The 26,258-nt window shown below is 39.9% G+C and overlaps 1 protein-coding gene and 1 long non-coding RNA gene across 2 annotated transcripts in view; one reads left to right on the forward strand and one right to left on the reverse strand.

Moving 5' to 3' along the window:
* The window catches only part of LOC134470535 (uncharacterized), a 28,905-nt gene extending 21,120 nt beyond the window's left edge, over window positions 1-7,785 (forward strand). The window contains exon 3 of the long non-coding RNA XR_010039485.1: window positions 1,219-7,785. This is a non-coding gene — a long non-coding RNA (uncharacterized LOC134470535). The remainder of the gene's footprint in view (window positions 1-1,218) is intronic.
* Frmpd1 (FERM and PDZ domain containing 1) overlaps window positions 1-23,258 on the reverse strand; it is an 85,003-nt gene extending 61,745 nt beyond the window's left edge. The window contains exon 1 of the mRNA XM_063225172.1: window positions 22,671-23,258. Within this exon, the coding sequence (XP_063081242.1) occupies window positions 22,671-22,808 (138 nt within the window). The 5' untranslated portion in view covers window positions 22,809-23,258. The remainder of the gene's footprint in view (window positions 1-22,670) is intronic.
* Between the last annotated feature and the right edge of the window lie 3,000 nt (window positions 23,259-26,258).

Below are 26,258 nucleotides of genomic sequence, written 5' to 3' on the forward strand. Positions count from 1 at the left end.
CATCGCTGCTATAGATAATATTCAAATTTCATCAGTTTTCCCCCCAAATATTTCTTTCCTTTTCCAGGATCTAACCCAGCATACCATTTTACAATTAGCTTAATTTCCCCCCAATGTTATTTCAACTGTTCTATACACAAAGAAATTTTCCAAATTCTTTTTAAGGAGTCAGAATAACCCTCATATAAATGCTGACAAAAATATTACAGTAAAATAGAAATATAATCTCCAAGTATAAAAGTATAGTAAAAATATTAGCAATATAATCCAATGGCAATCCAAAAAGTAACAGTGGGATCTGTTCCACTGGAGCGAGCAAAGAAGACTAACCACAGGACATAAAGACAAACACAGGCCAGCCAAACTGATCACTCCGATTTTATTTTACTTTACAGAAATAGAGCCAAGTAAATGGACAGAAAGGTGAATAAGGTCATAGGCTGCAAGGAAAAATAAATTCACTTTAGTTCAACGGATGTGTCAGGCTAGCTTTATTCTACAATTGAAACATCAGACTGAGTATTATCTTTTGTTCTAGGCATCTCACTTTTAAAAAGTATGAAAGTGATAATAGTTTATGCTAGTTAAACATGTAAATCAAAACAGTGTCTTAACACCTACTTACTGTAGAAATCACAGTAAAGGAATAAAAAGGTGTCAACTCCTGGGACAGCGAATACAGGGCATGTAAGTTACACTCCATTGGCTGTGACAAATACCTGATATCCACAATTTAAAGGAAAAGAGGCTTTCATTGGCTCACAGTTGCAATGTCAGTTCATAGTAATCTGTCTTCAAAGCAGCAAAAGTGTGGCGGAAGGGCACCCCAAGGCATCCAGGAAGTAGACAGAGCAAGAGGATGAGTAGGGGACAAGATTCCATCCATTCAGGCCATGCCAACTCACCTCTTCTGACCAGGCTTTGCCTCTTAACAGCACACTCAGCTATGAACTCATCAGTGGATTAATTCATTGGTAAGGATAGTGCCCCCATAGTCTAATCACCTTCTAAAAGCCCCACTTCCTCTGAACATAAGAACTTTGGGGGATATTTTAGATCTAAACCATAACAAAAGGATTCAGAATACAGAAGACAACAGATAAATATATTAATGTGCTTTGGAATTAGGCACATAAAATATATTAATGTGCTTAATTACTGGAAAAGAGGTAATGAGATTTTTGTTTTTGTTTTGTTTTGTTTTGTTTTTTGAGACAGGGTCTCGCGATGCAGTTCAGGCTGACCTTGAACTTACTTTGTAGCCAAGGCTGGCCTGGAACTTAGGATGAACCTCCTGCCTCAGTCTCCCAAGTGCTGGCATCATAGGCATGCACACCACACCCAGTCTGAGGTAACAAGTTTTGCAGAACCAAGAAAACAGAAACCTATGTGATTTTTATAAGGGGATTCTGAAGAAAGATGAGTAGATGTTCCCAATAGCTCAGCAATTAGAGGCAGTAGATACAGGAGAAATCTGAGCTGAGTCATAGAGCTGAAAATATGGAAACAGTTCTCTACAAGCAATAATTGTATTCATGATCCTTACCCATCTAGACAGCATTACTTTCCAGTCCTACTGGAGATAAATGACTCATTTTCTGGAGAAAAAAAAAGTGAGCAAGAGAGGTTTGGGAAGACCAAGCACAATAACAGGTGCAGGTTACTTAATCCTTGTGGATTAAGTAAAACTCTCACTGAACAACAAGATCTCTAGCCTGTTCTTTTGCATACTTCTCAGAAAACCTGCAGCTAGGACATTAGAGCCCAAGAAGAGGCTAGAGAAGCTTCTTGGGATCGTGGATGATCACTAGAGAAAAGACCTTTGGATGGTGATGCTTCCAGATCCCCTCAGCAAAAAGGTAACTCTACCAGATCACCTTGAAGCCTATTTGCCAATGAGTCTGACTCCTTACACAGAGCTCTGATCACTTACTTTAACTCTTATTATGAATGGACATTGATGAAAAGCCTGCATTATGAAAAACAGATGAAAACAAGTGGAATTCAGAAGTAACAGAAATAATGCAGGAAACAGAAGAAAAAATCTGGAATTTAAATCCTCACAAAGATACTATGGCCATGCAAGATCTTTTCCTTTTTAAGTGAACCATCACAGAGCAAGAATGAACCTCTTGGAAATTTAAAAAATTAGCTAGAATAAGTCAGGCACAGTGCTGCCTGCCTGTAATCTTAGCTACTCAAGAGCCAAGACAAGAGGATTGTTAGTTTAAGGCTATCCTGGGCAACTTAGTGAGACTGTCTTCAAAATAAAAGAAAAAAAGGTTAGTGATGTAATTCAGTGCAAAGGCTCTGGGTTCAACCTCCAATACACAAACAAACAAACAAACATGAAGAGCTTTACAGTGAACATTTCATTCGTGGCAAACAGCCATTTACAAGGTATTTGTTAGGATATATTTCTAGAAGTGAAATTATTACATCTAAGCATATGTTCATTAAAAAATTTGGGATGTACATTTAAAATTGCTTCCAAGAAAATACTGATTTATACTCCTGCCAAGAAAAGCCTTTAAAGCATTGAATAGTATCATTTGTAAAATTGCCAAGGATAGAACAAACATTTATTTTCTTAAAAATTTATGTTTTGTGAGACACAGAAGATAAAAGTAAAGATCCACATTCTCCAAAAACTACATATTATTCCTTAAAAATATTTGCTAATGGGAAGGAAAGCAGTTTAAATATACATATTTGGAAAAAATGCAGAAGACAAAAGCAAATATCAGGGCTAATTCCACAGCATGAAAAATTATATAATTATCCTAATTCAAGTATCTAATCCACCTCCAGAGGTTAACTCAGTTAACAATTTAGTATGTGTTTATACTAACTTTGCCTTAAATATGTAGAGGCCTATATTACATGCATGAAAATATCTTTCCCACAAAGATAGGATTGTGCATACCCAGTGGTCTGCACTTTGCATTCTTAAACATGTACTTTACATTTGAAACCAGATTAGAGCTCATTAGTTTTGATTTGAAGTTACTTGATTACTGGTAGATCTCAACATATTTCTTAGGCCCTGGTCATTTGTATTTATTTTGTAACTTACTTTTCTGTTTCTGGCATTTCCTTGTTTTTATACTGAAATGTTTGTCTGCTTGTTATTGATTTGTAAAAGCTCTTTTGTAATAAAGATTATTTAATGTTCTTTTGCCAAGGATACAAAATTATCATATTTCTGTGAAGTTTAATATGGCCGATCAAGAATGTAGGTCTAGTTTCCTGACTATTAGAGACTAGTCACTGAGGAAAGAAAAGCAAATATCTAGTACAGTCTACAGGATATGTTCCAAATATCAGTTGCCTTAGCCAGGCCTTCCATAAGATCAAAGTCTCTGACAATTCTAGGACATGGCTTTTTATTTTTGAGAGGGGGGAACATCTGACACAGAATTATTTTATTTTTGAAAGCATGTTGTATGAGATCTATATACAAATTGAATTAGAACACAAACCAAAAAATCATGCAAAGTTCAAATTTTCATTCAATAATATTCCTATTACAGACAAAAAGAAACCTGTCAAGTAGACTACTTACTTCACAGGTTATCTTATTCTCTACATATATGGCTTAATAAATTATTTTTTCCATGGAGCACAGATGTATAGATCCCATGGAAAGCTGTCAAGTGAGACTTCCTTCTGAATTATTAACTGTGATTTTATTTTTATTAGTACATGTTTGCAATACGTAATGATTACACTAATTGTGGGGAATTGGTACATGTACAAACTCATCTCAATTATTTTTCCCTTCTCTCCACCCCTTCTTCTTTGCCAGCATCAGATTCATTTATTTATAAGTCCTCATAAAGTTAATTATCATACACACAAAATAATAACCAGACTAAAAGGCCAAATAGAATGAGGTTACTGATGTGGTCTGTCTTCTATCAGCCTTCTTTCAGGGGTTAAGGATGGTTCAGACTTAAAACCAAGTCGTATAAAGACTCATCAAGAGATCAGGGTATTCTGGGCTGGGAATGTGGCTTTGTGATAAAGTGTTTGCCCAGCAAGAACAAGGTCCTGGGTCCGTCCTCAGCAACACAGAGGTGGAGAGGAGAAATCGGAGAACGCTTATCAGATTAAAAACTTGGAGGTAGCCTATAGTATCACAGTTCACAAACAGTCCAAAGGCCAACATGTGGAACATCACATACTCCACATGATTCTAGGATGCAGAGCAAGGATGAATAAGGGAAGTGCCACAGGGAGGGAGACTTTATCTCCAGCTCTATCAAGACCTCTAAAGTGTTCCTTACAGTCCACAGGGTGGAAAAAGATTTTTCAAGAGTTATCAATATTTCAGCAACTGAAGGTATTTGAAAAGAGACTAACTCTGCATGGACCTAAAAGAGGTATTACAAGAGCTGAAAGTGTAATTCAGTGGTAGAGCACTTGGTCAGCATGCTCAAGGCCCTGAATTCAGTCTGTATTGCCAACAAGAAGATGTGGATGTTGGGGAAAGGGAAAAAGGAAGGGAGGAGGAGAAAGAAGAGGAGAACTACACTACAATGGAGTAGAGGAATGGAATACACAGACTAGACGACCTCTATAGTTCCTCCCATCCATGAAATTTGAAGTCTCTACTAGACCTAGGAACCAGGAAAGATAATACTTGTTGCCTTCTCTCTTGAAATTCAAATCCCTGCATTACCCCGAGAATTTGAAAGTTCTGAAGTAACCATAGCACTGGAAAATGCAGAATTTCTGACCTCCACATTATTCAGCCTTTGAATGAATGCAGAGTCATCAGATATACCCACAATGTTTGGAGACCAGCAAGCCTTTTCAGCTTGCAGTAGTTACTTAGGGGATTGTGAAGAAACTGCTGGCAAACACAATTGAGCTAACCAATTTCTATAAACATAGAACTAACAGAATTAATTTACATTCTATATCTGACTGTGAGTAAGCATGTGCCTTCACCCAGGAATCTCTAAAGACCAAACACACGGCCACATCAACCAACCCAGTGAAAGTGCTTCCTGATTCAGAAAGGTATGAGTAGGAGAATTTAAAATCAAGAGAATGATCTGCTAACAGCTTTGATATTAGTCTCTCTGCTTTTGTTAATGGAATAAAGTAAGAACCTAGATAATTCCCAGACATCTGAATCTTCTCTACAGTCCTATTGCCAAGAAATTATTTCACCTTCGTTTATGGTTCTATCATTCACTGTTGGGCCTGTCTTGTTAGAAAGTGTCTAAAGCTAAGTTCTTCCTCTCTATAGTTTCTGACCTCTGTAGAAACGCTGCCCTCTGACCACCCTAATTACCACCCGCAGAACAAATCACTTCCCTTCTGTAAACTAGATTTTTTACATTAGTATGTGGAAATCTTTCTATTGACAGGTTTTCAGTACATAATAATCACTTTCATTGTGGGAAGTTGATACCTGTACATAACACATTTTAATTCTTTTTTTTTCATCCCCTTCCTTTCCTCTTCCCCCTCTTTCCCTTCATCTCCTGATCCCCTTTACAAAAGTTCTGTCTCCCTATTTTCTGTTCTATTTTATTTTGCTCTTTATTTATATTTTGGGTTTCTCATCTAAGAGAAACCATGTGATATTTAAGCTGTAACATTATGGTCTGAAGATCCATCCATTTCCTACAAATGGCTCAATTTATCCTCCTTTATGGCAAGTAGTACCCTGTCGTGTATAATGCCATATCTTCTCCATTTATTTATCTGTTGATGGACATATGGGCTGCTTTCAAGACTGAGCTATGATCCTCTGTCCCATACCATATATCTCAGTTCCTCTACAATTCTTCATAGTACAGCACTGCCTTAGATCATCCTCCTTTGGGAACACACTAACTTGGCAAAATCCCCTAAAAGACACAAATTCTCAAACTGAACACATTCTGATTGTCTGGAACAAAGTGAATATAAAAAGGGAAACCCTCTCAAAATAGTTTCCAAATGGATAAGATGATTCAATACATCAAAATGACAGTCATTTTAAAAGCAAGTGGAAAATGAAGACCATAAGCATTCCAAACAGATAAAAGATATGGTAATAAAATATTTCAGGTAACTAGTACCTACTATTGAGAAATGAACAATAATAAGGGAGCTAGCAGAGGATAGAAGAGAAACTGAAAAGCCAAAAATCATTTGCACTGAAGTGGTATTTTAAAATACAACTGGACACCCCAGAGGGCAGGGTCCACTGGAAGACAGTGAATTCACGATCCAGGCCTCCTCCACTGTGTCCCAGAGGGCAGGCCGGCTGGAAGACAATGTGTTCATATTCTGTGCCCCTCCATTATATCCTGGATGGCGAGACCAGCTGAAGGACAGTGAATTCATGCTCTGGGTGTCCTCCATTACCTCCCCAGATGGCAGGGCTGGCTAGAAGAGTGTAAGACCCCCAGAACCCCAAGACCCAGGACAACAGCCCAGCACACAGACACACACACATACACCTTTGGAGGGCAAGATGCAGAGGCAGGGCACAGTCTCAGATTCCCAGCCCACCCAGGACAGGCCTGGAACTCAACACGATGGATGAAGTTGGAAGTTAAACACTGGAACCTTCTGAAATGATAACAACAGAAGTGGAAAAGACTATAGAGAAAATGGTTTCTCACGTAAAAAAAGAAATGCTGCTTAAAATCAAAGATAATAGAGAAGACACAAATAAAAAAATAGATAAGCTTAGAAAAATATGGAAAGAAAAAATGCCCAACATCGGAGAGAAATGGAATCCATGAAACAAATCCAAACAGAGATTCAGGAGATTCAAACCTCACTTGAAAGTATGTGTAACAGACTGAATGAAAGAAATGATATAATTCAGATCTTGAAGACAGAATTGCAGTAGTGATCATGAAAAGAAAGATATCTCAAAAGTAGCAAGAGACCACGAGATATCAATCCAACAGCCATAGGACAAAGCAAAGAAGAATAACACAGGATTGACGGGTCAATATGAAAACTGGAGACATCACAAATGCCATAAAAATCATAAATATATATGTACCTAATACAGGAGCATCCAACTATATAAGACAGTTATTGGCAGACATAGAAAATCAAATAAGCAATATCACAGTTGTGATAGGAGACCTGAATATCCCATTGTCACAGAGAGACAAATCAACTAGACAGAAAATCAACAAAGAAATATCAGAGATGAACCAAAGCTGTGAACAAATGGAGTTAACAGGATGAAGCATGCCCGAGGCTCCGCTGCCATCAGGGGAACATCAGTGAATCACCGCCCAGAGCCTCTCCACCACTCTGAGAACCCCAGATTGGAGGAACCCAGGTGACTAGTCCAATCCACTACAACAAAGGATTTACAGTCAATGCAGGAAACACCCAGGATACATCATGGGCTTATTCAGAGGAACACAAGAAAATGTTAGGATGAAGGAGCAAAATACAATCTCAAACCTCCAGCTCATACAGAACAAGTTCAGGAGACATAGACATAGTAGAAATTAGAAGTCACATACCTGAAATTCTCTGAAAAGATAACAACTGAAGTAAAGAAGCAACTTAGTTCTTGTTTGGTTAATTTTACATGCCTATGTCTTATGGTCTGGACAGCTATTTTTGAAGATAACAAGAGGCATTACAGTAGCCATTATCTTGTTTTGAAATTCTGTATCATTTTCATTGTTTTGTTAGATTTGGTTTGGTCTTATTCTGTTTTGTTTTGTTTTGTTTGATTTGATTATGTCTGAAGGTGTGGGCAGCTATTTTGAAGATAATAAGATATAGTAGCCTTTACTGATTTCTTATGACCTTGTTTTGAAGTCCTGTATCATTTAATTGTTTTATTTTGATTGGCTTTATTCTGTTTTATTTTGTTTGGTGTTATTCTCATTAAAATAAAAATAAATAAAGTAAAATAAAATAAAACTGGGTAACAATTCAAGTGAAACTATAAGAGCTAGAATCAGGCTAAAGATATTCAACTTACAAATAATAGGGACTAGCAAAGAAATAAAAAAGGGAAGTATAAAGTTAAATTAAAGAAATAAGGACATTTCTTCTGAGCTGAAAACTATGTTTCAAATGTCAAATAAAAAAGACAATTCTCAAATATTCTTCAAGGAATTTTCCTTACACATAAACTCAAATTCTTAAATTTCAAAGATTAAAGAATTATTCTTTGCCTAATTTGTGTAAGGTCATGGGTTTGATCCCCAGTGCTAGACTAAAAATAATGCTTAAAACCTGTTTTATTAGTGTACATGAGCAGTACATGCAGTGTACAATTATCTTGGGGAATGGGTATGTGTATATATATATATATATATATATATATATATATATATGTAACAGCTTTGTATGAAGTTCTGTGCAGGGGTGCCAAAGTGTAGCCTCTTTTTCTGAGATAGTATGAGTTCAGTTGTGTGACTCAATTTGTCTGAGATAGAAGTTTGAAGAATAAGAAGTTTATTGCTGTCATATAAAGGAATTTGGTCTTGATACATGCTCCAACATGAAGAACCCTCAGACATAGGATTCCCTTGGTATGAAATGCCTAGAACAGGCAAATCCACAAAGATGGAGAATTGACTTGGGGTTGCCAAAGGCTGTTGCAGAAGGAGAACAGGAACTGACTGCTAATGGCTCAGGGGGTGCTTTTTGGGAGTTAACGAAATGTTCTGGAATTAGAGATAATAACTGTACAACTTCGTGAGTTTAGTAAAAAACACTAATTGTGGTTTTAAAGGGTGGATTGTATGCTGTATAAACTATATCCTAATTTTATTTTTATCAGTATAGTTTGCAGTACAAAATGATTACATTTATTACAGGAATTAGTACATGTACACAACATACCTTAATTCTTTTTTATCCTCTTCCCCTTTCCTCCGCTCCCTTCATCTCTTGAACATTTTCTCCTTTTTGTGGGTACGTATTTGTAGTACACAATGATCACATTCCTTGTGGAATTTGGTATATTTACACAATACATTAAAAAATCTTTTTCTTTTATTCCATTACCCTCCCTTCTTTCACTTCTTCCTCCATATCTTGGTCCCCTTTTCATATGCAAAAGATCTATTTTGCTATTTCTCATAACCTATCTCTTTTTTCTCTTTATTTATATTTTGAGTTTCTCATATAAGAGGAACTATGCAATATTTAAGATAGTATGTATAATTTATTTAACATTATGGCCATAGTGTGCATTTATTTTCCTATAAATCACTCAAGTTTATTTTTCTTTATGGCAGAGAAGTACAAATGGACAATAAATACATGAAAAAGTGTTCAATATTGCTAACCATTAGAGAAATACAAAGTGAAACAACACTGAGATTCCATTTTACTCCAGAAAAAAATGACTATTATCAGAAAATCAAATAATAACTAATGCTGGCGAGGCTGCAGGGAAAAGGGAACCCTTCTACATTGTTGGTGGGAATGTAAAGTACTACAACCAGTAGGAAATCAGTATGGAGATTCTTCAAAAAACTAAAACTAGAAATTCCATTTGGCACAGCAGTTTTTTTTCTAGGGTTCTTTCTGAAAGAGTAAAAGACATTACATTGATACATATATATTCATGTTTATAGCAGCATTAACTCATGATAATTAAATCTTGGAAGCAGCCTCTATGCATATAAACTGATCAACTGATAAATAAAATGTGGTATTAATACATAATAGAGTACAATACCTTAATTTTTAATAAGAAAGAAAAAAGTCTACATTTAGTGCTCAGCTCCATCAAATGGTTCCCTTTTCTTTGAGGGTAACATCTCAACTCCTGCAAGGAATTTTCATGTCTTTCTCTTACTTTTTCATAGTAAAACCCTAAAATCTCTACAAGCACTGGAAGGATTCCAGAGTTTCTGGTTTTTAGTTCTAGTGTAGGACCTGAGAATCTGCATTTCTAATATCCCTCACGTGTGTCCAATCCTCACCCTACAGGCTGTTTGCCCTCTTTTTCTTTTTAAGTTACGATAACAAATATAAAGTGGAAGTTTTGCTATACATTAACTATATTGTATATTTCATATGAGCTCAATAGAGTTTCACTTCAATGGCTGTTACCAAGAAATCAATCAATAACAAGTGCCACTGGAGAAGTGCCACGGTTGGTGGGAGTGTAGACTGGTGCAACTCTGTGGAAATCAATATGGAGAATCTACACTAAAACTAGAAGTTCCACCCAACCTCGCTAGTCCCCTTCTTGGTATCTTCCTGAAAAAATTTCTGAAAGGAAGTTTATCATGGATCAAAGAAAAGCCAATGGATCACCATCATTTCTGTAGGCTTTCAGACTCTTTGGGTCATGTGAAGGACCTCTGGTCACCAGGATCCTTGCCACTTCTTCATGTACTCAGTAAAAGGGAGAAACAGGTATTATGGTTTATATCTAAAATGTACCCTAGAGCCTAAAATGCTCATAGGTGAAACTTTTTGAAAGTGACTGGATTGCTGGTGTCTGACACTGGATCAAGGGTGCAAGATACTAGAGCATTCCACTGATGCATTTATAGCTGGGTTGAGGTTGGGAGATGCAGCCTAGTGGGAAGGGGTGGGTCACTGTGGACTAATCCACTAGTAATTATCACCCCTTAATCACCTTGCAAAAGTCTCATGTATGAACACGTAAAGCTTTGGGGTGACATCTAGATATAAACCATAACATTCTGCTTTTATTCCCTAAAATAGACTCATGTGTATCTCTTTATGCAAAATGAATTTAGGTCATCTCTAAGAGGTGCTGAATTCCTAACAGTTTTAGCATTGCTGAAAAGTCCAAGCATAAATTCTTCTCTGAGAATTAAGGCAAACTGTGATCTGTGAGCCTCTATAGAAGTCAAAAGAAAGTTAAGACACTGCTGATATGCAGTGGCACAGGGCAAATATATCCATTCCAAAAAGGAGGAACAGGGAAATAGAAACTTTAATTCCATGTCTAGCACTTGGGGCAAGATATGCAGGTATGTGAATTTGGGTGCCCACACACCTACAACATTGCCAGTGGTTACAGTTCTTAGGGCTACTCTCTTGAGCTGGTTTTTGCTCACTCCTTGTGGTTTTCCTCAGGCGCCCCACATTCCTAGCTTACAACTTCCTGGAGTCTCCACTGCACTTTCAGCTTCAGTCTCATAGCTTTGCACACTAACCTCATAGGGTTGCACTCCCATGCATTTTTCTGAAATCTGTGTGGAAGCCTCCATGACCCCACACCTCTTACATTCTGCATTCTCATAAAACTGTAGCACCATGTGGGTGATGCCAAGGTCTGTCACCAGCTGGAACAAGAGTCAGCCCAATTTGCATTTTGTCAGTGGTTGCAGAGGCCTCCCTGCCTGATGGCTAAGCATGATGAACTAAATCTCAGAGAATCAATTTTCTATGCTGTCCTTATCCAATAAAGTGCCCTGGGGACCTCTTCTCAAAGTAGAGTCTCTCACTTTTGCAGGCCAAATGGCTGGATCTTGTTCTTTGCTGACATGCCCTCAAGCTATTTCCCCATTGTCCTGTTTGTTGTAAGGTACTTAGCTTCTTATTAATGCTGATCTTTTTAGCAATAAGCTCTCCTCTGCTCCATCTTTGCACACCCCCACTTTATCACACTTCCTTTCTAGCCAAACTGGAAACTTTTTAAATCATTCAGCTATGCTGTTAGCTCTTTGTTTTCAGTATAAATTTAGCTATAAGCCCCCAACAGTACCCTTACCACAGGTCCAACATTGGGACACCTCGCAATTTCCTGCACCAGATTAATTATTCCACTGTCCTTAACCTCAGTCTCCTGCAGTCTCGGGACATACATTAGCAAACTGTAAACAAGCTCTCTGCCAGAACATAACACACATGGCCTGGAGTCCAAGTTCAGTTGAGTACTTGTTTAGGATTGAAACCTCCTTTTCCTGGTCTTTACTGGTTGCATTACTGCCAATATTCTGGTCTTCTGAAGTCTGACCAGAATGTCTCATTAAGCTCAGATTTCAGCATTCTAGTCCTTCTTTAGCCAGCATCTCCAAATTTTTGCAGATTCCTCCCACAAACCAGTTCCATAGGCTTCTGAACCACACAGTCAGGTAACAGCACAGCAATAACCTCACTTCTTTGGCACCAAAATCTGTTTAAGTCATTTTTCTTGTCACATAGAATACCCAGTACCCACAATTTGAAGAAGAGGTTTATTTTGGCTCACAGTTTGCAGAGGTTTTGCTGCATAGTTAGGTTTTGGTCCATATCTTTAAGAGAGGACAACTTGGAACAATGGCATGGTAGAGGAGAGTTGCTCACGGTGTGCTGTCCAGAAAGCACACCCACATAAAAGGAACAGCAGGGGTGGGATATTTTCTAGGCCACTCCCCCCAGCAACACGCCTCCTTCCACCAGGTCCCACCTCCCAACACCACGTTTAGCTATAAATTTATCAGTGGACCAATCCATTGTCATCAGCCTGTCACAAGGCTATCTCTGGGAGATCCCTGGTGACAGCTGGAATAAAGAACCTATCCCATCCTCTTAAAACAAGTTTATAGATTTGCTGGTTCTTATCTCAGAAAAAGAATTTTCAGGAAGTTCCAATAAAAAAGAGATCTGCAAAGGGTTTATTTGGACACACTCAAAGCATGGAGTATGGGTGCTTAGAGAAAGGAGAACATGATACAAGCTGGAGTAGAGTGCATTTAAAAGGTGTCTTCAGGATAGGCTATGTAGGATGCATTATAATCACTGTTCTTGTCCCCTTTCCATTACCTTTTATGTCTTGTATCCTATCTCAATTATCACATCACATTGATCTAGTCACCTTTGAAAAACCCCATAAGCTTCCTAAGGACATCTAGAGATAAACCATAACCCCATGTCAGCACACTGCACATCATGACACCACACCTGCAGCATACGTGGTCTGCATGAACAGTGTTATGATGTCTCTCAGTTTAGCTTCATCCTAGACAATAACGTTCAGTAAGTTACAGGTCTGCTTATGTTGGTTTTATGTTCCCTAGTATACATTGAAATAAATACACAGAAATTTTAAAAAGTTAATTCACATATCACCTGAAAGCATTTTTAATGTCACAAGCCATACCCAAGTTCCTGTAAACACTAGTCTAGGGTCCTGTCATATCCCTCAGATTTCACATCTGCCTAATATGATTTGGTATCTCTGAGAAGAAGCTTAGTCTTTTATCCAGCTCAATACAGATGTCCTCTGCATGGCCCTGTGGGAGCCACAAGGTGACAGCAGGAACAGTCGGCATTAATAGGGACCAAGAATGCACTTCTCTTTGCTAGTGATCTGAAGTCATGGGGTCCAGGCCACTTTAAGGAGAAGATGGGACTCTGGTCAGACAATTCATCCACTTTATCAGGTAGATAATAAGGCATAAAAAGGATCTGAGAAAAGATTCACATTAACCCCCCCAAGGCCACACCTCATCATGGCTGTGTTGCCTGGGTACCTTAAGCAGCCTCACAAATGGAAGGCAGATGACACTGCTGAGACAGCTGCAGCTGTTGAACCCCTGTCTCCACCTGGTTGAGGGACAAAAACTTTATAGGGAGACAGAAGACCTGCAATCAGGTTCCTGCAATCAGGTTGTCAGCTACACACACAACCCAAGCCACATCTCTGCTCTCATTTTCCTGCCTGTGAAGTTCAGAGCTAAGCACAGCAACAGTCAATCTTGACTGCCAACCTTGGATTGAAGGTACCCAGGAAAATGGAAAAGCACACTTCTAGGTGTGCCCTGGTGTGATGTTCAGAGAGCACTGATGGGCATGTGAGTCACTGAACTGAGTGAGCAGGGCACATCCTGAACGTAGGTGGCACAATCCGTTAGGGTGGGGACCCAGACAGAACAAAGCAGGAGGAAGAAGTCACTAGCCCAGGGTCAGGCTCTCTCACTCTTTCCTAGCTGCCATGAGGTTGAGCAGCTTTGGTCTACCGTGCCCTCTGCCATCATGGCCTGCCTCATCCAAGCCCATGACAATGAAGCCAGCCAAACACAGACGGAAACTCTGAAGCCAAAGTGAAACTATCCTCCCTTAGGTTGATTTGTCTCAGCTATTTTGTCACAGTGGCAGAAAGCTAACACAAGCATGAATGGACCTTGAAAACATTATTATATTTATGAATTCATGTGAAAATCCAGGTTAAGGAAATCTACATGCCAGGTACTGCATAGATCTTGGGATAGATCAGAAACAAAACAGAATGCAATACTGTGTTGGAGCGTATATTCCAGTACAGGTTCCCACAAGAAAAGAAGTGATGTCAGAAAGTGATAAATACTGAGAGAAAGAGATGGAGAGACAGAGGGAGACAGAGAGAGAAATTGAAAATGAGAATAAGCATCAGTACCTCCAAGTTGGAAGTCAAGCGTCAGGCTGAGTTTCACTCATTCTGAGATCTTGTTATTGGCTCTCCCAAATTTACCTTCAGAGATCCAGGGAATTCTACCCTTTCTTTTTAATTCTCTCAGTCAAATCTCTTGTTAAGTGCTTGGCCAAACTGGAGAAGATTCCTCTGGAAAAATATCACTTTCAGTCAGCTCTAATACCCACACGTTTCTTCAAAAAACGATTACTGATCAGAAACTATGTGCCACATATAGGGGCTATGGGAGACACCAAGACAAGTAAGCACAGGGTTTGCCCCCAAAGATTATAAATTCACCAGGGGAGTCAGAAATATAAATGAATAGTCATAATTCAGAGCAGAATTGGAGCAGCAAACTGCCAGGGTCTCAGCAAATGTTGCAAGGTTTTTGCACTAATCTTTATAGTTTTGAAAGTACCCTCATGGGCATAAATCTCATTGGGTGGTCACCTCATGATCCAGCTCCTCCTATGTTTTGACAGTGTACCACTGGACTCAGAGGTCTTCCCAAGTAATCTCCCACATCAACAGCACAGGCCTTCACATGTCCTGGATCCAACCCTGAACCCTATGGTAACTTAGCATCTAAGGATAAGTTATCTTCAATCTCTCTGAACTTATACTATCATTGGTAAAATAGACCTGACATCACCTACCTCATAGTAAATTAAATTATGTATACATTGGGCAGAGCCATGGCAGGTTTTGTTAAAGGAGCCCCATGGACTGTAATGTGCAGGGTTGAACATCCTAGTGTAGAATGAAGGGGGCTGAGGAAAGGAGGGTGTGGCACCATCATTTCAGGAGCTGGAGCACCATGGAGGCCTTGCAGGAAACTAAGAATTATTTTCAGAGAGGCCTAAGAGCAACCAGAGAAGTCTAGGGAGAAGAAAAGTTTAAAGATACTGTGGAGACAGTTAAACTTAGGGTAACCTTGGCTCAGCAATCCCATTTGGTATTTACCACCAGAATTACAAGCAAATGTTCAAACAAATTGTATACCAATTTTCATACAGCAATATTCATAACAGCCAAAAGGTAAAAACAACCTAAAGGTCCATCAATGAACGATGGATAAACAAAAGGGTGAATCCACACAATAGAGTATCATCAAGTCATCGAGAAGAAAGAAGCAGTGGTTCATTCATGCTACAATGTGGACAAACATTTGAAACAGGCTAATTTTAAAAAAGCCAGGCACCAAGTCCACATGTTGCATCACTTAATTAAAAGAAATGTCCACAATAAGAAAGCTCATTTAAAGACAGAAAGAAGCTTGGTGGTTGCCACCAGGGACCAGAGGGTAGAGGGATGCAGTATGACTGCTCAGGGCATCTAGGATTTCTTTTGAGGGTGGTAACAATTTTCAGGATTAGACAGTGGTGTAGTTACAAAACACTGAGAATGTACCTAATGCCACTGCATTATATACGTTTAAAATGTTTAAAACAGATACATATTACATATAAAACAGATACATGAGGGCCTGGGGTTTAGCTTAACCGCATAAGTGCCTGCTTGGCAAACACAAGGTCGTGAGTTTGATCCCTAGCACCAAAAAACAAAAAACACCCAGATACATGTTATATATTTTGACATTAATAAAATCAGTATATAACCAAGAGAGTCAAAATATGTATACTGAAAAAGGTCCACAAATTTGGCAATTAAGATCTTCATGCTAATGCATTCTTCTGTAGCTGTTATTGTACAGCTGCACAAAGTATCTATCTTGGAGATGGATTAGAAGCCTGTTGGGATCTTTAGTGCCCCCCTGCCACTCAGAATGAGCCTCTTCTCTTCTCCATAGACTCATAGACTTGTTGATTATTACAAGTGCTTTGAATTCTTTTCAATCCTCTTGACAACCATCTGAGCATAATCCAACAAAATTGTAGACTGTGAACTCAGTGTCCAGATTTGTTTTTTACCATCATGATTTGTCAAGTGTCACCATATACAACTAATTTGCAAAAGCCTCTGGGCATGTTTGATACCACCAACATCAAAAACAAAACCTACAATAACTACCGTGCTTGGGAAATTCAGATTGAAGACTCCCACAGCTCCCACTTGCCTCCCCAATGGTCCTCTGTGTATGTTAGAGAGACAGGAAGATGGGACTCCTCCAATCCTATCTTGCTAAAAAACAGCAACAGCTGTGTATAACCAGAGCACGCTATATTAAGAATGGCTTCCAGGCTGCACCCAAGGTATGCATCTTCAGGAACAGAGTTCTCACCCATAGCCTGTGGCATCAAAGCTTTATTCTGCCCTTGAGGTCTCTTCTCTCAAAGTGCGCACCCCCGCTACAGATGTGGACAGGCCACGTGCTTGCAGGTCTCAGCCCCTATACTCTTCTAGTTTCTCGAATTCAGCCTACAGCTTGCAGAGTCTGCAGTCAAGTCAAGTCAAGGGATTTTGCCCCCAAATCGGTACAATTTATTCCACTCTTATGAAGCCCCCTCTTTGTACTGTAATCTGGGGTGGATGTGATAAAGGAAATCCAGGGAAGCTACACACAGCCTTTGCCCTTGGAGCATTCCTTGTGTTATACAGAAAAAGACTCTCAGAAAACTTAACCAGCACAATGCAGAGTGTGGGGCACACAAGAAAAGGATGTCTAAAATGCTCCAGGGAGTCTAAGAGCCAGTTCCTGCCAAACAGCACGGCAGCATGCGCCTTGTTCATCTCTGCATGGGGCCTGGGAACAACTGGTTTCTGTCAAACAGCCAAGACTGCCAGGTGCTGCCTGCCAATCAGGACCCTATGCAAGGGCTCAGGCCAGAGGGCCACTCTGGCTGTCTTAATTAAGCCATAATTAAAGATTATGCCTAGAAACCTCTTCTCTCTTCTATAGAACTGCTCAGGCTATACCAAATGATTCAGGGCATCAGATCAGCTGTTAGGAGGTGGCCATTATGAGTGGCACCAACGGTGAATGGGTACCAAATGGATTGAGAGATCCCTGGAAGCCAGAGGGCCCAGAAACTCAGCAAATCAGCCCTCATTAAACATTCTCCCTTTTGTCTTAGCCTCCATAGACAAAAGCATCAAATTTGAGCCTTCCCATTTTTAAAAGTGTGTGGAGACTATCATGGCTAGAGTGCTGCTTAAGGAAAGGAGAAAAAGGTCACATGACAGGATGCTCACCAAGGCATTGTCTCTAAGAATGCAAGACAGAATTTCTGGAAACAGGAGGATGGTTAAAGGAAGTCACAGCACACCCTCTTCTTTGAATTCTTAAATAATGCTAACCAGATACCATGAGTTATTCCAGAAAGTGCTGTCAAATCCAACTCTTTGATTAAATGTATGGTATGAACCATCTGCTATAAAGCTGTATCTCTGCCTTGAGAATAAATATAAAAGCAAGACTGGGCACAGAGAGGCAGGAAGCACAAAACAAGTTTGATCCATTGGCTACTGGTTTCAGCAGTAAATCCTTTTCTTCTTTATTGTAATTTCCATTACTGTTGTTTATGATGCAATGATATTTCTTTCAAAGATCAGAGAGATGCTCTCCAAGAAGAGAACCAAAGCTTTGGAGGAGGAAGTGGAGACTCCCTCGGCAGTGACAGTGTAGCTGGAGAGTGACACCCACCCAAGCACAAGCAGGTGCACAAATCATGCTGCTCTGGTATTTCTTGCTGCAAAGTCCTCAGCAGGATTCTGCTGTACCCCCATTCCCCACCTCATTACCTAGACAGATTCTACAGACCCTGGCTACTCAGTTCCATCATCTGACTGATGAGAGAGGCCAGAGATAATATGCAGCTACTAAACAGCTCACATTGGGGCACCTATATCACGATCACCAAACATTTTACTCCTCCAGTTTCCCGAAGACACAAGCCAGGCATCCACCTGGGAATTTTTTTAAGCCACTCCCACCCTTTGCCAGTCCAAACACTCTCCAACCCCTGTTAACGTGATCTCCTGAACAACCCTCAAAGTGTCCACTTTCCATCCTCGCTGCCACCACACACGTTCAGGCCAGCACGATCTCTTAAGATGACCACTGCAGCACCCGCTCTCTCTGCATCTAGTCTTCTCATTCCAATTTATCCCATGCATCAGAGAGCAGTCTCTTTCTAAGATTTCCCCCTAACTTGTTACTGGCATAAAACTCTATGATGTAATTTTTAGGACAACTTATTTGTTCCTTAACGTAAACTCTAAAGCGACACCTCTTGGTCTCCCATCCAGCTCTGCCACTTAATAGATCTGTGACTATTGAGAGATAAGTCCTCACTGATAAAATGCTAATAACAGTAGTATCTGGCTCACAAGGTTGCTGTGGGCACCAGTGAGTTAATATATGAACACTGCTTAGCACAATACCTTACCTTACAGTAGAGAGGAACTCTGTAGACGGTAGCTGCTGTAACTTTGAGGGGGTGTTAGAGATTGAACACAGGGGTCCTCTACCCTCAGGCACATTCCCCAGTCTTTATCGTTTTATTCCATTTTGACACAGGTCCTTGCCAAGTCACTATCTTGCCCAGCTTGAGCTCCAGTGTGGGATCTTTCAGATTAAGCCTCTCAAGGGCTTGGATCACAACTGTGTGCCACAGCACCCAGCTTGCTGTGATTATTTATGGACCAGTCTTCAAGGACTTTATCACTATTTATCACTTCTCCAACCTCTGTGCTTTATTAGAGCATAATCGCACGCCATACAAATTCATCCATTTCAAGTGTACAAATCAGGATTTTAACGTATTCATAGTGTTGTGCAATTGTCACCACAATCAATTTTGAAGCATTTTCATCAATCCAAAAAGAAACCCATATCTATTAGAAGTCACTTCACATTTCCACCCAGCAACCCCTCCAACCTTAGGCAACCACGCATCTATCCCAACAGAGATTTAGGTTTCAGTTTATATCCTACTTGCTATTGTGTTTGCCTGACTTCTGCCTCTGGCTGGGTGCTCTTATAGTATCTGGTACCTTTCTTCTCTTATAACTCACCTTGACTGTTTACTAGCATACATCCACTGCCAGAATATCAGTTCCTCACGAGCAGAGCCATTGTTGTCTGATTCACTATGACTCCTTAGTGCCTCATAGATATAGCCAAGGAACTAAAAAACCAGTGCCAGGCTCTATAGAGACAGTCCTGAGAAAACTAATGGTAGCAGTCTTCCTCTACCACAAACACCAGAAGTAGTAATACATTTTAAAGTTCATGACGTTCAGATTTCCTACAGCTATTCTCATCACAGCCACCAGTGAAATATGGCATTAAAGTCAGTCCCTGGGTAAAGCAGGAAGCAACTTCGGATGCTGACTAGGAAAAAGCAAGCCAGAATCACAGTTGAGGTGTTCACTATTTGTAGATTACTAGCATTACCCAGTGAAATGAACACAAATACAGTTTGTTTAAAAGAAAATGGTGAAAAGGAAGGAAGGTGTTAGCCATGGATATTCCCTACCAAGCCATTCTGTAAGCAATTTCTGTTTTCTTATAGATTCCCTAGTACAAAATCAGAGCTGTATCCTCTGGACAGTAATCTATGCTCCAGATGCTTACTTCAAAATCCAGTGACCACCATCAGAAAGACAATTACCTCTTAATTGAAGATAATTTTTGAATTTACCAACACACTGACTGTTGCAAAGTAGTTACAAAATCTGAAGAGCAAAAGCCCCTCCCACCAGCCATGGCTCAGTCTATTTGCACCACGGAAGGTAGATTAACCTTCTGGGAGGCACAGCTGAGCACCCCTCACACTCACTGAAACCCCACAATGGCTCCCTACTGCCTTCAAGATAACCAATAACCCAAAGTGGGTACCTGGTGATCCTCTTCCAGTCCACACTGACCTACTTATTTGGCCTCATTTCCTTCTATTCACCTGCAAATAACTCCAATCCGAATAAATTCCACTGAGTGCCCCGGCCTTACTTTTATCTTTTTCTGCCTCTGCCTCTCTCTCCCAAAGTTGCCGGGTGAAAACCCTACCTACTTCTTTAAAATTTTTAAATGAAAAAAGAATTAAAATGATGATACAGAATTTCAAAACAAAATAATAGTAAATTAACAATGGTTAATATATCAAATATTGTTATCTTGAAAGTAGTTGTTCAGGTTATCAGAGATAGACACAAAAGATGATCAATCAAATGATGAAAGCATGAACCATTCCTTTTAGTGAACTAGCAGAGATTGGTATTGTTATCTATCTTGTAATATATGGATCTCTCTGTCTCTCTCTCTGTCTCTCTGTCTGTCTCTCTGTCTCTTTCTCTCTATATATATGTATGTATGTATGTATGTATGTATGTATGTATCCCTTTTCCCTTCTTTCTTTTCTCCTTTCCCCTATCTCAGTTGTTCTTTCCTTTTGAGCACTTTCTTTCTCCTTCATAATATCTATTGTACCTTTTGGATCTTACTTACTCTTTCTGTTTCTTGTACTAGGGAGACAATACGACATTTACATAAGATGTGTGAGTTTGATTAATGTCTGAGTATGGTCTCAAATTGCATCTACTTACCCATAACAGCCTCATTTATTCTTCTTACAGCTAAGTAGTACTCCACTGTATAAAAATACCACATCTTTTTCATCCATTCCACAGTTAATGAGACCCTATCTACTTGTAAGCCGTGTCCAAATGCCACAGTGTTGTTGACATTTTCCACGACTTTCTACTGTCTCTCGAGTTCCACAGCCCTTTTACTAATTTGTATTTTTTATTGGATGGCTTGTAGTTATTTCTAAGTACTAATTTGTACTTTTTATTGGATGGCTTTTATTGGATGGCTTGTAGTTATTTCTACTTCCTTATTAGCCATAAGCTTTAATAAACACCACATTTCTTATATAAAAGAAGGTATGAAAATGTCTTCTAGCTGGGCATGGTGGTACACACCTATAATCCCAGCACTCAGGAGGCTGAGACAGGGAAGAACATTAGTTCTAGGCCAGCCTGGACTACATGGCTAGATCCTGTCTTAAAAACGAACAAAAAGCCTCATGTAATACTTGAATTAATGAGTAAAATAACAACTAAATGATAGAAAACATAATACAATATAATTGGAAGCAGACTAATTTATCCCTACTTAAAGACATAGCAAGTTCTGAAATGTAGGAAATATACCTTGGTGGTTGAGACTTTTTAAAAAAACTGTTTCTATTGAAATCCTTTATTTTTGTTTTATTATTGCCCACACATTTGACTTCTACGTGTGTGTGTGCATGCTATAGTATAGAAGTAGAGAGAAACACAGTGAAGAAGGAGGATTTTTTAAAACTGGCATCAGCAACAGAAAAATTCTTAAAATCCACAAAACTCAAAATCCACAAAAAGAGCCAAAATGAATTACAGCATTGCTGTTAAATCCGAGGGACAGGATAGTTTAGATTATGTCAGGTAGTAGTTCTCTAACTTTACTGAGGTTTTTTTTTTTTTTTTGGTACCGGAGATCAAACTCATGACCTCACTCTGGCCAGGCAAGCACTTATACCACTGAGCTAAATCCCCGGCCAACTTTACTGAGTATTGATCATCAGGAGACCGTACATTGCTGGGTGGCACTCTGCAGTTTGTGGTTTCTGAAGTCTGGAGGGGGACTAAAGATTTTGTATTCCTAGCCTGTTCTCTAGGGCAATACTGATACAGACTAAACTTTAAGGATCATGGATTCAGGCTGCCAAATAAATCACAGCATTCAGGGTTAATGGTCAGGCACAGGCGATTTTGAGCTAGAAATTCATTTTTATTACATCACAGCATACTGAAAAGTTAAATTAAATAGTGACTTTTTCCCCCTTTTTACTTGTAATTCAGAGACTAAACTCTACACAGCAGACCACAGAGGTAGGGACAAGGGAATAGGGGACCTGTGTTCACATCCTGACTTTGTCCCTAGCTACGGTAGCTGTCTCAGGTCATCACTGCACCTGGAACACCTATTCAACCTGGAAATTTCCATTCTCTTGTCTTTCATCTTATAATCCCACAAATCTGATGACATGGGCAATTTAGGTCCAAGAGTATTTAATGATTATCCTCCCTCTATATAAAATGATTACAGATACTGCCATTTGAAAGAACAACTGCAGAAATAATTGCCGTTAAATTTAAGAAGAACCCTTGACAATTACATTGCCATTATGAACACAGGAAGAACCTTTCCTCAAACAGGTTCCACAAATGACAAGTGCTCAAGAACAAACACATCTTAGAAAAATACAAAAATATACTGAATAGGTCTTACAATTAAAACTGTTCCTTTCTGAGAACAGTCTAGAGAAGACAGGGCATGCTTCAGAGTGAGAAATCAACTCACCAGTTGAGTAGAGCTGAAGGGACTCCTCCAAGGAAGGAAACCTGTGCCTCTTTCCCATGCTGGCACCTCCCCTCCATTCCTGGACACTGCTCCTGGGCCTCCCAGCACACAGCTATTTTTAAAGACAAAAGGCCACATTCCCAAAATTACAGCCACAAGAATGTGAGTATCAAATGACTTTCCTGAAGCTGGTCAATAAGCTCAAGGGAGAGGGACTGCTGGGCCATGTGGGCAAAGATGCTGGGCCAGATGGTCTCTCTGTGGCCCGGGCCTGCTGAATCTGCTGATCTTGGGCAGCTGCAGCTGTGCCACTCAACACAAGGCCGGCTTCTCTCCTTTCAGCACTTCAGGCCCAGAAGACCTCCAGATGTCCCTGTCATCCTCAAGATCTCAGCCACTGGAGCCAGCTAAGAAAGGAAACCCAGAGCTCTCTGGCGTACCAGCTTCCTCGAGTCAAGGGCAACCCAGAAGATGATGTCCAAAACTTTAGAATTCATCCATTTTATGGTGGTAGAGTTCATTCTGTGCCACCTAATACTTGGTCTCCTGCTGGTTCTGTCCGGTCACCTCAGTTAAGTTAATAGTAACAGCATTAGCTCGCTAAGCCTCACACATCCCATGGAGGTAGGTCAGCCCCAAGCCCATTATCCCCCCTTAACAGATGGGGAAATGACGCCATGGGAAGATTAGATAATCTGCCCAGCTACACACGGCCTGCTACAGGTGGAGCACAAGATGATCTCACCCCTCGTGCCAGCTCATGAACAGAGAATGCTTTGGATAAAGCCCTCTGAAATTCTAGGATCTTCTGCACTAAGGATGGTTTGCACTATGAGATTCAAAGAGAAATAAGTACAGAAATAACCTTCTCAAAATTGTTCCAATTGTCTTTCCTCTTCTGGTGCCCCTGCAAAACACTGTCAGGAACAAATATTTTTTAATATGCAAATATTGAATGGATTCAAATGCAGTAAGAGGACGGAACATACTGACAGGCAGCAAGCGGCCTAGAGTCAGAGGAGAGGTCAGGCTAGGTGGGGTCCTATCTGTAGCCTCTGTCCTCTACACAAAAGAGCTCCCCACAGACTGCTGCCTAAAATTGTGCCCGCTTCATTCTTCTCCACAATTAGTGCTTGTAAATCTAATCTCAGTGTGCAAGGGAGTGAGAGAGACACAAAGGTGCATTAGATGTCCTTCCAGTAAAGAAGCTTGAAATATCATCAAGGAGCATACAGGAATCACTAAAATACAAAATAAAGACAGCAAGGACCAGAGCTGTGGGGAACCCAGAAGTACAATGGTGAGAGATCGCATCCAGCTATGGGTACCCTGGAGCCAGGTGTCAGGGAGGTTTTGCGCACAAGGGGGAATGGTCCATGAAGGACAGGACAGGGAGGCCTGCAGGATGGGCAGAAAGATCTGGAACCTAGGCCTAAGAAGGGCAAAGCAAGTACACTGCAGGGGATGGCACTGCAGTGCTGCAAGTCAGTGAAGGATGAGGAGTGAGAGAGACAAAGGGTACATGAAGCATGGGGAAGGTATTGGGGTAGGAAAGGCGACTACAAGCCAGATCTCTAAAAGTGTTCACTGTGGACTAAAGAGGTCACATTTTACTTCTAGTCACAGTGCTCTGTACTCTGCTTTGCTGCTGGTAGGCGCTCTGTGAATGTACATGGGGCAAAATGCAAGAAGACAATGTAATTCATGGAGAATGAAGAACAAGACTGCCCCTGTTTGCTTGTACTGATTGCTGTCCAACCAGGACAACTCCTCAGTTTAACTGCCTAAAATTCTGTTATGTTCTGCCCCACATGAAGACCATAATACTCGCCATCAGCTTCTTCTCCAAGAACACTGCGAAAACTACCGATGAGATAATGTCTGTGAAATACCCAGAGTGCTCTGAAGATGTGTGGCAAAAGGCATCAATTTATTAATATTTAATAAGATGCTACCCAGCTCTGATCTTTTTCTGCAGACTAATGTTATGTGTACAGGATGAGGGGATGCCAGATTGGCCCCTAAGTAAATCTTTCCAACAGACAGCTTCCAATCCCACTGCACTCTCCGGGGTTCCTTGTATCTAGGTGATTGGGTGCAGGGTACCAACAATGAAGGAATGGTTTCCAGCAAGAATCCAAGGTGACCAAAGAACTTGGGGCAAAATGCATCAGGTAAAATGGCAAAATAGATTTCAAAGGGTGGTCTTCCTTGAACCTCATTTCTAAACAAGAGAGAGAGTTCAGTGAAGACTTCAGGGGAATTATTTCAGCAAAACCCACATCCTAAGCCAGTTAATATTTTTAGGTCTAACACAGTACCCAAGAAAGGAAGAAATAAGAATAGCTCTGTGGGTTCAATTACAAATGGAGGGGAGAAAATAATTTCAAAAGTTCAAGGGGAAAAAAATCAATCCGTTTCCCCTTCTTAACGCTTTTATTTCTATAAATATACTCACACAAATGGACCTAAGACATTCTTCCTTCTGAAAACACTACCTGTCTGGAATTTGCAAGATAAATGATGTTCCCAGCTAGCTTTCAACCCACCGAAGCTCAAACAACACTCTCCAAAACCTTACCCCTCTTTAACATTCATTTCTCTTCTCTGATTATAAAATTAATACATGTGCTTGGTAGAAATTTTGTGTTTTACAAAAGACAAAATAATCACTAAAATTTACAAGTTCCTAGTTATCTTCTATTATTTTTGTGTGTGAAAAGTTACTTTTTCAATGTAAATTGGAGATTTACTGTATATACTGATTGATGGCCTGATTTTCTTCTTAAAAATGTACTGTATTGTGCCTTCACTATTCTACAATGTTATTTTTATGTACTATTGATAGAAGTATCATTTTTAAAACTAATCCCCTATTACAGGACATCCAGTTTATTTTCACTGTCTGTATTATAAACAAAATTGAAATAAATACCTTTGCCTAATATATTCTTAGTTGTACTTTTAGGATAAGTTTCTAGGGCTGGCATTGCTGGATGTAAATCTAGGCATGAGTTTTAAAAGTTTTGATATAACTCAACTGCCCTCCAGAAAGGTTACTCCAAAATTGGTCCCGTGGCCAGTGGCAAAGCTAATGCCCTTGCTCACTCATTGACCCCTAATTTGGAGATCTTTAAGGGAACAATGCTACTTTTATTTGAAGTTCTTTGATGATTCCAGACATATATTTTTGCCAAAGGTGTTTAGTTTCCACAGCGTTTTTCAGACTATTTTTTACTATGTACTTTTTATCATCAGAAGGACAATATCCTACTCTCTCTCCATGATTACTTCCTATACCACCTGCAAGGGCAGCCCTGTGGCCTCCCTGCTCTGAACCTACCACCCACACTTCACCTTTGTGCTCTCCATGCCTCTCTCAGCAAACATTTCCCAGATCCAGCAGGTGAGTGAGACACAGAATCACCCAGTTCTATATTCAGTCGTTTATTCAGCTGATGTCTCTCGGGGGTCTGTTATGCTCCCAAAACCATGCTAAGAGAGAAGTATAGACAAAATGTCATGCAAAGTCAGGGGAGGGAAAGAAATGAGGTAAAATAGCAGAAGTATACTCAGGTTGAAAGGTAT

This window comes from Cavia porcellus, unplaced genomic scaffold (genome assembly GCF_034190915.1).
Source record: "Cavia porcellus strain 051 isolate PalLab524CR breed Dunkin Hartley unplaced genomic scaffold, mCavPor4.1 scaffold_1, whole genome shotgun sequence".
Classification (NCBI taxonomy): Eukaryota; Metazoa; Chordata; class Mammalia; order Rodentia; family Caviidae; genus Cavia; species Cavia porcellus.